Below are 14161 nucleotides of genomic sequence, written 5' to 3' on the forward strand. Positions count from 1 at the left end.
ACTTAAGTCTGCAGAATTTGGTTTTACCTTTTATTTCTGCTGGTTCAGATTACATTTAATCAGATTAAATGTTTAAGCCACAAATTCATGTCTTTTGCACTGAAAGAATAGGTACTACTCTGCATCTGTATGCAGGTAATTGCTAAAAAGCTATCTGGCTCCATGTGGGTTTTCTACCTATGTGCTAAATCAGAACTCTGTGCATTTATGACTCCCCCTGAAGAACTCTGGGGCTATGAAACACAACACTTCTGTTGCAGCAAAACCTACAAGAGAACTTCATATCGCTCAAGAAAAACAAATTAGGGCTGTCCCTCTACCACCTTACTATAGACAGCTTTGCATTTCACATCTCTCAGGGAATGCCCTAGACACTGAGTTTTGTAGCCTCTTGTGACCTTCTTTGTCTTCTTTTAAGCAGGTAAGAAGAGCCCACCCGCTGAGGACAAAGTCATACTAACACATATGAAGATACTGAGCAATGAAGGAATCCAAAACCCAGGGTTAATCCCAGAGGCTCCAGCTGACACAGCCTGCACAGGAGAGTCACATCTCCCTGGTTCCAGCCTCCCACCAGACTGCCAGGAAAGTCCAAATGAAGCAGCTGCACCAGCAGATCCAGACTACGCCGATGCCCTGGCAAGCAGAGACTACGTAGCCACACTGCCTGACCTCAGCGCCTTTGAGTCCAAGTGCCGACTTCACAGATTCTCCAAATTTGAATCTGAGGATTCAGGGGTTGAATTGCCAAGCGGGGCTAATTCTCCATCAACACCGACAGGTTCAGAGAAGAGCTTTGTGCTGCACAGCAGAGACTCATTTTGTGATTTGGGCATGCTTAGCACCTCTCCTTCTCCAGAAATTGACCATCTGATAATAAGGACATGTAAAGAGCGTGCCAGAAAGGTCAGACAGGGAGACCCAGAGAGTGAAAAGCAAACTGAGTACTACAGCCAGGAATCAGATGCTGTGCAGGGTCCTACAGCCTCTCTTGAAGACTTCAGTGTCCCTCAGGAAGAAAATCCCAATGAACATTTTGACCAAAGCAAAAGGCAATCTCTGGAAAAGGAACCTACCCCGGAGGCAGACCTTCCCAGGGAAAGCACTCTTCCCACCCCAGCTCCCACAGAAGAGCCAAAGACAATTGCTGACAATTTCCCAGAGAACTTTGGCAGCATGCAAGACCTTCAGATCCATGGACATCAGCTGAAGAGGTACCCCACAAGCGACAGTCTGGACGAATACATGGATGAATGCTGTAGACTGAGTGAGGTAGGAAACACCTGAACTGAATCTTGTAGCTAAGCCTATCCAAATACCTCAGTAAGGGGTCAAGTCCTATCATCTGTCACGAACTAGGGCACTTCTGAGTGAGAGAGAAAATCTCTCCTGAAACCGTTGTAAGCAGCAAATCTTGACAATTTATTTTTAAGAGCTCTTTTCATAGCAGTTAGATTCTGAAGTAATTCATATATGTTGGGTCTGGATAAGGATGACTAATGGCTCATGGAGATCTGATATTTCAAAAAGCCCTGGATTAGAGGATGGACTTGTTTCTGGTCTTAAAATGAAGATTATTAAATTAGTCATCATCCTCTGATACATGGGTCGGGGATCAGAACATTTTTCAAGGTCAGGTTATTCCTGTTTCTGGGAACAGCTGGACTGTTGTCAGCGTAACGAAGTTTGGAAAGAACTTGTCTAAGGGGTAGGTGATTCCTGTCCAGACCTGTGCTGTCCTCTCCAGCCAGTTCTCTTGAATAATGAGTGAGCAGGTAAGTACTGCACAAAATCAAATCTTTGCTGGGCTGGTGATGGAGATCCTGTTTCAACCCTCCAGCACAGCTGTGATGGAAACTCCTGTGTTCTGAGACTGACCAAACTGCAAAGACATGGCATTTTCAGCAGCTTGTCCTGATCTTTCCCCCTTGCTGGGTACACCGTGTGACTGACAGGAGATTATAAAGCCCTTCTGTGCACCTTCTCCCAGAGTGGGTGCGGACATGCACCCCAGTGCTTTGCCTGAAGCCCCATGCTGCTGACACACAGACAGATCACTCCTTTGCTTGCCCACTGCAGTGGCTTCCATGAACCAGTGACAAAAACTTTTAACCAGGGAGCTGATCCTTGATAGCAAAACAGACCAAATAGCCCCATGAGCAAAAGGAAAGGAGGGGCAGGCTAGACGGAGAGGGTCACACAGACACACCAAAAATATCAAATGGTGCATAGTGAGGATTTCTTTTTGAAGCAGTCATTGCAGCAACAGTGATGAATTGGAATGGGAGTTGGGTAGGAGGAAGCCAAGTGACAAGTGCTGTGTGCTGTAATTTCACCATGACCTCTCTGCCTGGGCCCTGAACCATCAGGTGATGCCCTTCCTCTCCAGCATGCCGAACTCTCCTGAACAGTGAGGAAGGTCAGGGATGGCCCATCTCTGTTAACATTGCATATTGATGCAGCACAAGTAACACACAGTCCAACAGAGCAACCTCTTCCTCCCCAGAGCTCTCACACATGGCAGAAGACAGATGTCTATTTTGCACCGTTCCCAAACAGACAGCAATGCGGGCGGCCTTTTGGCAGAGAGTTCAAAAAAGGACCAGAGCGGGAGAGTTTGAATACAAGGAGACTTTATATAGTTACCTAAATTCTCTGTCACAGTCCAGGGGGTTTGCAGCTAGCTTGGTCTTGTCTGACAGCTTTGGCTGCTCATGAAATTCCTTTAAATCCTTTGTGAAATGGAGCCTCAGTTTCCCAAAGCAGAGCATTTAAATAAACAAGAGAATACATTAGAAAGAAGCTGAAGAGGAAATGAAGCTCCTGGTGGCTTATCTCCCCTCCTTTTTAATATCCTCACTGGCTGAGTGCTAAAGCTCTGTGCCTCAGAGCACTTTTCTTTGTTTGTTTTTTCGAGCTGTATAAATACAGCTGTGACCTAGATCCTGGGGAAGTTTGCCCCTCTTCACAGAACACCTCCAAGCTGCTGTATCTCAAGAGCAGTGCTCTTCAAACTGCTGGGATGCCAGGTAGCATCCAAGCTGACTGGGGCAAGAAGTGCCTACGGCTGCTATACAGCCCTGCATCTGCTGCCGTGCTGTGTGCCGCAGAGCACTGTGACAGCCTCCTGCAGCTACAGAGTCTTCTGCCAAACCTGCGCAAGATTGACTTGTCCTCATTGGCATACAGCAGAGGCAGGACAGAATGAGACCCTCTCAGAAATGATGTCCAGATGATCGTCTGCCCATACAGCTGGCAGTCGTATCTTGGTCCACCCCGGCTGAGGCTCTGCTCCAGGCTTATTCTGTGGTTTCCACATTTGCCTGTAACATGTGTAAGGTACAACATGGTGCTTAGGAGCCAATCTTGTCTGGCCTGACGCTGTTTCAGGGACTCAGATACCCCTGGAAATGCAATCAATCTTGTCTGACAGACAGCAGGCCAGTACAGGGTATTCCTACTCTTCTTGGCAAAGAACATAGCAAACCAAATTTTTCCATCAAATCAATTATTAAATTCAAGTTGCTAGAGAAGCAAGAGAGCTTACATGGGCTTATATTTAATGCCAGGTGAAAGCATTATTTAATTATAGGTGATAGCCACTTCCTCAGTTCTGTTGCTGGTTTGGGGAATACAACGGTCAAGTAATAGGAGAGCAGTTGAGTTTCCCCAGCCCAGCTGGCTGTGGCAGTGCAAATGGCACTGTGCTTACTGGCACACCATAGCCAAGCTAAGATTCAGTCTCTGGATGAGGATTTCTCTTGCTGTCCTCCCAGTCTCCCTCACTGCTGAGGTCATTTCCAAAAGAACAGGAAGGAAAATGCCAAAAAAGAGAGACTGTATATGACCGTATGTTTTGACCATTTAGATTCATTTGGTGAGTGGCTTTGACTGAAAATATACATCAAATCATTTCAGCCTGGAATTTCTTGAACAAAGGTTTTGAACTGTTGTTATTTTGAAATTTGCCTACGTTCAGAAAGATGAAAGGAAAGGGAAGCTGTCAAACAAGTGAAAGACCTTTGAAGCCTAAATAAAAGCATTTCCTTTTAAGCCAAATCAAATGTTTGGGGTCAGTTTGAAGATACGTAACTTTTGATGCTTTTGCTTTGCAAACACTTCCTCACACTTCATAAAGTTTACATTTAAAGTCAGCCCATACCCAGGCAATAAGACAGAGGGTGGAAGCACTGTTGTCATTAGGTGAAAAATCCCATTCCTCACACAGTGCTAGTTATCCTGCGCCAAAGTAGTTGAAATATTTCTCTGCCGAGAGTGGTACGGTTCAAGGAAAGGATAGGGCAACCTGTGATGGTCAGCCCTATAGCCTGTGCGTGCTGCTCGGAGGAAACCTGAAGCTATCAGTAAGTGCAGCTCCTCCTGGACAGCAGGGTGTAGCCGTCAGAAATATATGGCATGATCCATCTCTTTCCTGTTATTCACAAGCCTTTTGGTGCTGTCAGCTTCCAGTGACAAATGCTTCCCGCTCAGCTTGTGGCGTCACTAATCAGTTACTCCAAGCCCATGATGGGAGGTTTGTAATTATGTTCCTTGGCTGTTGGCTCAGTGACTGTACTGCCTCTGTACCGGCCACGCTAATGCGGTAGCAGCATGCAGTGAGGGATTTATGGGAGAGTGGAGCACGGTGCAGCTTAAAACTATCCACAGAAAAAAGGAAAGGGCATCACAAGAAGTGCAGAAACCTAAGACATTGCAAGAAACATCAGTGAGCTCCCATCTGAATGAAGAAGAGCTTCACTTGCAAGCTACCCCTGCCTACCAGCCTTGGCTCCTACTGCCAGGTCCAGCCCAGAACAATTTTCCATTGAGCCTGATTGAAGAAAAGCTCCCAGCTCTGTGAATCTGGTGGCTTCAGAGGAAAAATGTGATTTTACACCAGTCAAATATGGACTGGAGCACTCTAGATAAGCCAAAGTTTACAGTGCAAGTGTTGATCCTGTATTTTTAGGCTTCCTAAGAAATCTGTGGGCCAACACAACTGTGATGGTTTATTGCCAGCTGAGCAGGGCTACATGTGCTGAAAATCGGTCTCCAAAAGAGAGATCTCTTTTTAGTTACGCGTGTGTAAAGTGAGGTGCACCCTAACTCCACATAGTCAAAACTGTAATGGGAGTAACCCAGGAGAGTGCAGCTGAGACCCTCGGATTCCTTTCATTCCAGCTGAGGGTCTGGTTCAGTCTGATGTACCTGAAAGCAAAATCTGGCACCTACTTATACGTTATGTTGTTACTTTCCTAGTGCTACTTCAACCATCTGATTTATGAACTGTGTCTGTCTGCTCTTCACTTTCAAAGAAGTAGGCAAGATGTTTTTCCTTCTTCATAGGTTTCATCCACTCAAGAACGGGCACATGGCTTTTGTTCCAATACTATTTGACAATGCCCATGTGGAGAATGGGAAAAATTTCAGTCCCATCAACAGAATGTTTTGGGAAGTTTCAACTGAGAGGACCAAGACTGGAAGAGACTCATCCTGGAAAACGCAGTTTTCCTATGGTTGTTCACCCTCCACTGCTAGCATAAAATTGTCTCACAGGTGCCGAGAGGAAAATATTTAGACCAGAATGTGAGACAGCAGGTTCTACGCTGCACTTGGCATGACCAGAACATAGCAAGGGCTGTTTAGGTATTTCCAGTCTATGGAAAAGAAAGTCCTGGATGAGTCCCTAGAGATGCCCTCTCTGACTGACTGTTTTGGGGGCAACCATCTAAATTACACAAATTTTCTGTATTAAACACCTGCCATATCTGAGCAGTCCTAATGCTAACAGTCCTTGTGGCAGGGCAAGCAAGGTGAAGCATCCCCGTTAAAACCTTATAGCTTTCTCTGTGGTCCTGCAGGGGTGGGCAGGCACTGGGGGCTCTGCCTGATTTGCCTTTTGCTCATTTTGCTTGCTGGGATCACTTCAATAAAATGCAAGTTAATTTCCTATTAAATTGCCCAAGCTGCCTGCCCTGAGCAGCCTCTGAAGGATGGCTGTGAAACAGGGGCCTCCAGCATAATGAGTCCAACTTTCAGTCTGGTTTAGGTCCTCTACAGAGGTAAATCCACCTTGCCCCAAGACCTGGAGCAACTGCTCTACACCTTTTCCCTCTCATTTTCTGGGGATTTGTATTTATTCTCAGGAGTTGGATGCTCTCTCTGACTTTTGCCGAAAGCCAGATTTTCTCCATGCCTGCCCCAAACACACTTTTGCTTTCAAGTATCTTCAGTCCTAGACATAGAGCACGGGAAATCAAAGCCACCTTCTCCTCTATTCCCCCTACCCATTTTGCCCTATAAACTTAGCAGCCTTGAACATGAAGCAGGACCTTGCAATATTAAGCACAGGAGAAGTATGGAACAAAAAGAGGGTCTCTAACTGAAAGAGGTCACAGACAAATGCTTTGTGTGTTCTACCCAGTACTGAGGTTACAGCCAAATGTTTTACTTCATCCTCTTTTCCAAGAGCTCCTCTGTCCCTTGTAGACATCCCTTGTGTTGCTACAGCTATAACGGGTTGGATTTGGCTTGCTGTCTCCTTAGGGCAATACAGATGTGCCATCAGTCACTGTAAGAGCAAACTGGCAGAAAGGGGAGTTGCAAGAAGAGCAGAGTGGCAGAAAGCCTGCCTTTTCAAGGATAGCAAGGAACTTCTAACTACCCATTTTGGAACAGCGTAAAAAAATGACTACTCATTTTGGGACAGCTCAAAACTGCCAGATTTTCGGAAGTTGATACTCACGTACTTTCTGAAAATCATGCTTCTGAAACTGGGCACCCCCAAATCCCTAGCTGCTTTCAGATATGTCAGTTACATACAATCCTTTTCATTCACGCTTTTCCCAGCAGACATCACATAGGTTTTGTTCTCCCCATGGGTCCTGGGGCTGTGCCCCTTCCCGCTGTATAGGCACGCTAAGGACCCAGTTTATGGCTGAGTAACCTTTGTCTTTGCCACCACTTCTGCAGGCTCTGCAGAGAGGAAAATAAAAATCATGAATGTGAGTGACTGGCTGGCTTAGAGTCAATAGAGTTTTTCATGTGATTTCACATGACCTCTGTCCCCACCTCAGACACAAAAGCATCTGGACATAATAATACCTGTTTATAAATAACATTGTATCATCATTTGTTTAAAAAGAAGTAAATCCTAATGTTGATTATTTTTCAACACACCATGAGCTTTCTGACATAATGAAAAGACAGGAAGAGTCCCAAGGCTGGCATTTCCCCAAAAATGTAGATTGTTGTGGGAAAGGAGACAGAGTAAGCTTCCTGCTTTTGTGGAGCAAACTTATTTTTTGAAGTAAGATAAACTTAAGAGCTCAGCTTTTGTAAAGATCGAGGCTTATTTTACTTACTGATATCACACGCACATCAGCAGGCAGCGCCAAGGTGGAAGTGAGCCTCTGTGTGTATTTGTTAGCAGCACGTTCAGCAGAGCCTGCTTGCAGCACAGGGAAGTCCTGGGGCCAGAAACAGTGAGGTGCAGAGCAGGAGGCTGGGAAGAACTGCTGCCTTTCCTCTGCTGCAGGATTACTGCCTGTCTCTGGCACTGCCCTTGTCTGAGCAGCAGCGGGACCCTGCAGGTCCTGGGCGTGGAGAGGTTGGTGGTACAGAGTTATTCTGCCATAGCCAGACAGCAAGCTTGGTCCTGCAGACTTTCTTCAGGCATCTCTTAACGACTGAGAGAGTCACAGCAAGGATGTAAGCTGGGATCTGCTCAAGACCAGCAGAAAAGTGTTCTTTCACTTTGGCAGCTTGGTTCAGGCACACATCTCTCTCACTGACCCACCAGTGACAAGGGTCTGAGTTCAGCTGTGCCACAATGGTTGCAGGTTGCCAAAGACAGACAAAATTTAGCCCCAAGTTGGTCACAAACTGGAAAATCACTGCAATCTGCAGGCTTGTGCCTTTGGGTAGGAGCCAAGCTCAGCCTCAGCACACATAAGTGTGATTTGCACTGAGGGCTATGGGCTGAGTGAGGCATACTAACCCCAGCCATCTATACCATACAGTCAAAGGATATTTGTTTGAAGGAGTCCTGTGGCCAGTAAAAGGCAAAAATTAGCCTGGGAGGTGGAACTAGAAACAGGCCATCATGAGGGATTCCTCTGCGTCAGCCAGAAGACCCCCTCTGATGGCACATATTGCCGAGTGATGCAGAAGAGAGCTGTGAGCAAGCAATGCTGTAGCTCAGATCTGGCTATAACCAAAGCCCCTTGCAAAGGGAAGCCTGAGTGTCTTCACCACAGCCCACATGACTGAAAGGAGCATGCTGGGGTTCCAACTGCTAGTAAGGATTGCTCCGCTGCTACTCCATGGTCCAAGATGCATTGTCATTGCAGGTGAACCAAGGAAACAGCAAAGCCCTGGGATCTGGTCTGGGATACCTGGAACACATTTGCCAACTGATTGAGAAGATTGGGCAGCTGCAGGAGCACAACCTGCGTCTCCAAAAGCAAGTGTGCAGTTTGCAGAAAGAGCAGAAGATAAGCCAGATAAAAGAGGTAAGCAGACACCATAGTATCTTTCATTAAATGATATACTCAAAGCCCAGATGGAAAGTTCTAAGTCTGTGTGAGGGAAGATGCTAATTTACTTGACCCCACACCCACGTGGGCTTCAGGGAGCACTCACCCACCACAGTGGGCTCAGCTTCCCTTAGGGTGGGCTTGGTTTCTGTTCCTGTTCAAGTTTCTTTGCCACATGTGCTTGGTTCTGCTGAATTAAAAAGCATCCCTCTCACCTCATGTGATGGCCAACTCAAAGTCAGTAGCTCTTACTTCTCTACAGCTGAAAACTTCCCAAAAACACATCTTCCCCTGTCAATGCTATCAGAACAAAAGATTTCCATGAACCTCCTGGGTAATTGTGTCTTGAATTAAAAGCTCTTTCTTTTCCTTCTGGTTTCAAACTGCCAAAATCCCAGAATTTTTCACAAAACAGACAATGGGAAAGAGAAGCAGTGGTATCACTACCCAACACCATGCTCTGTTTCCCTTCCAGCACATCTGAGCTGACAAATGAAGAATCTCTGACATGAAACATCTCAGTTTTCCTTTTTTTTTTTTTTAATCAACCAGAGCTAGTAGCTGGGGAATTTGACTGAAATTTGCAGATCATTTCAGCATCCTCCTAAACACCATTTTTTAGTCCCTGCATATTTTGTTCACTCTACCCCACCTCTGCTTCTCAGTTCTTTTCCTCTGGCCATCACACAAGGCTTCCAGGTTTTTTCCTCCCCTCCTTTTCTATTTATTTTATCACTCCCCAAAGGAATAGTAGGGGTTTGTCACACTCAGCTATTTCTTCCCACCCATGCTGTGGCAAGTCCTTTATTCTCCGGACAGCATCATTCCTCCCCTGGTGCTGGCCTCCCACCTGCTGAGGCTGGATCTGCAGTAGGTGACTGACTCCTCCTCAGAGTCAAAGCCAAGTTGTGAGTCAGGTTGCAGAGCAGTGTAGCCCGTCATTTCCCTGTACCCATCTCTCATGCTCAGTGGAATGCAGCCTCCTACATAGAGCCTGGGAATTGTTAACACATTTCCTGAAGCTTTACAACTGTGAGTCATTGCTCAAAGTAACTCTTCCAAGCTGCAAATTCAGGGTCAAATCCTCATCTGGTATACATGCCCCCTCCTCCCCAGCTCCCACTGAAATGAAAGGCACCGTGCTTTCATTTAAATATCTGAAACTTTGATCTCTGTGGTATTTTCCAAGATCTCTCAGCAGTGCCTTCTCAGCCACACTTGTCCCATACTGTTTAGTGGGGAATTGGACCCACAGATGTAACGTTCAGCACTTGCAATGTGCTCTACAAAACGGGTTCTGTCTGCCAGGTGTCTCTGTGGTGCTTGCATCTCCTATACCTGAGCAGCTCTCTGTCATTTTCCTCTCCAGAGTCACAGCCCCTCTGTGCATAAGGGGTTTCACTACTCTACCCCCATTTGCCACAAGACATAGAAGTTGCTGTCCACATTGCATTTTGGAGGGCCAAGGCTACTTTCCAAACCACATTCACTCCCCATGCAGACTATGAGCATGGAAAGGTTTCCATGCCCCAGACATGGCTAGGGAAGACACAACTCCCAGAGCAGAGATGAGTTAGTGTGGTATTAAGAGCTGGTCATGAGGGTGGTAGATGGCCAGTGATCCCGAGGCTGTTCTTGAGAGCTGTGCAGACATCACCACAGAAATTGATGACATTTCGATCCTGGGAAAGAAAGGGAACATGGTTACTCCACATCCTTTGCTTTACAGGGAAATCTTTAATGCCCTGGGCCAAACATAGCATCTTTCACCGGATTTTCTAAGCACCCCCCAAAGTACAGGTACTTGCAAAGTGCCATGCTGTTGTGTCAACATACCCAGTGAGATGTTACACTAAAACTGTCAATTGCTTGGGGATGTCCAGAGGCTCTAAACTGGTGTTGGCCTGTCCTCGTTCCAACACCAATAAACAGTTTGGTTCCCTTTCCACTTCAGCTGGGTAAAGCTCTCCTTGCTTCCTGCCCTACTAAATTCTTGTGCAACACAGTTGTGCAAGGCAGAAAATCTCCCCTTCCCACCATGTCAGCTACAGCAGGACACCAGCTGAAGTACCACATGCGTGTTGCCGGTCAGATTCACTGTAAGTGAACTATGGCATCCCATCAATACAAATACAAGATACTATTGTCTGTGCACTTTCCAAAACAAATAACATTATCTTAAAATGCGAGTCACTGTTCAAACAGATCTGTTTATTTACACAAATGCCTTAGCTGAGCAGCTCTGTGTTTAGAAATTTGTATTGAATTCATTCTGGGACACAAACCCAAAAGATGCTGAGTATCAGGCAATTTAATGATATTAAACACCAATGAACCAATGAAAAATCTACATTAGCAACTCCAGGCTTCTCAACCTTTTGTAGAATTAGATAGTATGTCTGGGTTCTGATGGGTCTCAGGACAAGGCTGGGTAGACTGCAATTTGTCTGTACCACCACACCACCTAGTTACCTTGGGCTGTTGCAGCATGGGAGTCCACATACCTTCTTCTTTAATCTGGTGTAGGAGCACTTTCTGCAGCATTGCTCCTGTGGAGCTGCCAGCGTCTTCCTCAACTCGTCCCAAGACATGAAGACATGTTTTGCTGGGAGGAGCAGACCTCACAGCCTCTTGGTTCAGACTGGAAACGCTTCTGATCTTTCCATCATCCCAGAAATAGGAGTGAACACTGAAAAGCTGAGCAGCTGCAATGGTGAGTTCAAATACCCCTAGCCCGCCTTCCTGCTTGCCACCAGTTGGGTGAAATAATCTGACTAGCAAATTCCTTTTCCCTAGGAAAGGCAGATGAGAACAGGACAAGGTGTTAGTAGAACCACACCTTAGCTGGAAAGCAGGGAGATGCATTTTAAAATGCTTTGTCTACACCTAGGATTTTAACACTTGCTTTTTCACATGTGTGAAACAGGACTTTTTACTCCGCAGCTGTGGCTACAAACGTTAGGATAAATGCATTACAAAATGAGTCTCTCTTTTGGAAACTCAGCATACCTGAATGGGTCCATTAGTGGAGCTCCTCCATATGTCTTTAGAATCACCCCCCAGCCAAGGTAGGATTTGATCCAAGGTGGAAAGCCTTATGCCTGTTACTAGTCTCCTACCCTCTCAAGGAGTCACAGAACACATTCCTGGAGGATGACTTATTCTATAGCCCAAGTAGAAATAAGTCCCAGCTGCAAAGCTTGGATCCACAGACCAGCCTTTCCAGAGGGCTGAGAATGACTGAGATCAGCCTACTGTTGATAAAGCCAGCTGAAAAGTTTGGATCCAATATTAGATGTGAACCAGCCCACTAAGCGAGGCTGATTATTTCAAACCTTGGATTTCAGTCTGCCTCTAATACCTGGTGAAACACAGAACATCAACACACCTCCTGGCAGCATTGAATCAGAGTGTAAATGGTCTTTGGGATCTCTGGAGCCAAGGCTCAGAAATTCTCTTTCCTGGCAGTTTCAGAGCAGACCTGGAAGGAAAATAAGACCATGAGGAAGATATTAGAAAGTCTGCCATGGTCAGACATTTTATTGGAGCATTTACCATCTTTCCACTGAAGTGTGGCATTGAAACACATGGGGTCTTATTCCATCTGGAGTTGTAGCTTGCTGGAAACTGCCCAGAGGGTCTCCTAGCAGGACACTGCTGAGAAATGTGAGCAAGCCCTTGTGTTTCATTACAGGAAGAGAGAGAGACCCAGATTCAGGAAAAAGTCAGCCGATGGTGTGGCTCAGAAAGTCGTCAAACAATAGGAACAACAAGGAGAATGAGTTCAGAGAAGCTGGTAGTATGGCCGAGGGACAGGCATTTCCAACAAAGGACCCTGCAGTAAGGAAGGTGAGTGATAAGCTTGGAGCCAGACTCTGAGTGAGACCTATGGGAGAAGTAGGGAGTTCTACCAGGCAGAGCAGAGCAGGATGCTGGGAAAACAAGCCAATCCTGTGTGCAACTAAAGGAGGCTGAGGCAGTCAGGGTGCTCCATGCCTCTCTGATCCCACCATTAATGAAGACAATGGCTGTGTCTGTATGCCAAGAAAGGCCCAGAGCACTGCAGACAGCAGCATGGGCTTTAGCCCTCTCTAACTCCAGATAACTCAACACACATACTGTCATAAGTGTCTTCACCACTGCTGCAAGCAAGATTAAACTAAGCACACATTCATTACTACATACAAAAATTTTAGTGAGTTAGTCCTTAACTGGCAATGCTTAACTACCAGACTGGCAGCCTATCAGTGTAATTAGCTCCAGTCCCCAAAGCATGTTTCAGGGAAACCATGTCACTGAAGTCCAAGGGAGCCGGGAGAATGCTTTTCCTCTCCCTTTCTTTCCCATTGTTTGTGGCTGCCTCAGCACTTTCAGGTTCCAGTGGGGATCAGGAGTGATGAAATGCCAGGCCTGAGGCTCTAATCAGAGTATTCTCAGCACAACAGGAAAGAGTAAGGAGTAGGTCTCTCACGGGAAAGACTTTCCCATGAAATTTCCACCCCAAAGTTGCAAATCAGTTTCAAACATTTTGATGAACTTCAGAAAACCAGTTAAGGCTCAATTCTGAAAGGTATTCCATGCTCTGGCTTGTGTTCAGCAAAGTCCTAGAGTATGAGCAGTATTTTAAGCACATAGGAAGCCCTGATGACTTCACAGGACTGCAGAATCAAGGTCATTCTATTTACACCACACCTTAGTATTGTCACTTAGCATTGCATGTTGTACCCTGAGCATAAAATGTTTCCTTCTACAGTGCAGGTACTGTATAGGAATCCTGTCAAATTAGTCTCCAGGCTGCTATACTCATGAACTGGCAGTCTAAATACAAAAGAGAGGTGGAAGAGGAAAGAAAGGATTATCACACACTTGAGGGACTGAATCTTAAAGAGAGAAGACTTGACCAAGGCTATGGGTGGACTCTAGGGCAGAGCTGAGAACAGAGCCCAGTCTGTTCCCAGCACTGTAAGATGGTCTCTCTGCCTCATTATTTATCAGTTTATCTGCCTTTTGTTTTTTAGGGTCTGGACATCAGCAAGAACATCTCGGTATGTACTGCCTTTGCAGGATATATTTAACTTGTACTTGCCACTGTCATGAACCAGGCCCCTGTAGTGCATAGCATTACACATGAACAAAAGAGGTCCACTGACCCCCAAAGTTTACCATTGAAGTAACGTACACACATGTATTATGACTTACTGCCGTGGGCCCCTTGTTCTCCCACCCTCACTGCAGACAACAGCTAGCTAGCCTTCAGGAACAGGCAACTGTTCAGGCTTTCTGTGACATTAACAGGGCTTGCTTTTCTGGGACAACACCAGCACAAGGAGGGACTGACTGCTAAGACTTCCAAACCCACAGCACACATTAATCCTAGGAGTAAACACGAAGGTTTGATATTTCCATGAGTAAACAGTCTCATTTACGGGCAATTAACTCAATAGCACAGAAACCGGTGTTGCAGTTTTCAGCTTGAGCCCATGACCTCATCTGAAGTTTTGAAGTGAAAACTTAGCAGATCCCCTGGAAGAATTACTGCAATAGGTTCTGTCTGGGCTAGTGTGTGCGGCTGGGCAGCTGCCCAGTTAGTTGTGCTCCCAAGGTGGCCATAATTCATGGCACGG

The 14161-nt window shown here is 46.0% G+C and overlaps 1 protein-coding gene across 1 annotated transcript; it reads left to right on the top strand.

Annotated features, from left to right (window-relative positions):
* Positions 1-421: 421 nt before the first annotated feature.
* On the top strand, positions 422-13787 carry LOC104514212 (the record flags this gene model as incomplete). The annotated part of the gene is made up of 6 exons (XM_010157821.1): positions 422-1272; positions 8352-8513; positions 11064-11250; positions 12232-12386; positions 13556-13582; positions 13773-13787. Coding segments are annotated over 6 exons (1397 nt in total), but the record flags the coding sequence as incomplete, so codon positions are not given.
* Between the last annotated feature and the right edge of the window lie 374 nt (positions 13788-14161).

The sequence above is a fragment of the Eurypyga helias genome, unplaced genomic scaffold (genome assembly GCF_000690775.1).
Source record: "Eurypyga helias isolate BGI_N326 unplaced genomic scaffold, ASM69077v1 scaffold4028, whole genome shotgun sequence".
NCBI classification, from domain to species: domain Eukaryota; kingdom Metazoa; phylum Chordata; class Aves; order Eurypygiformes; family Eurypygidae; genus Eurypyga; species Eurypyga helias.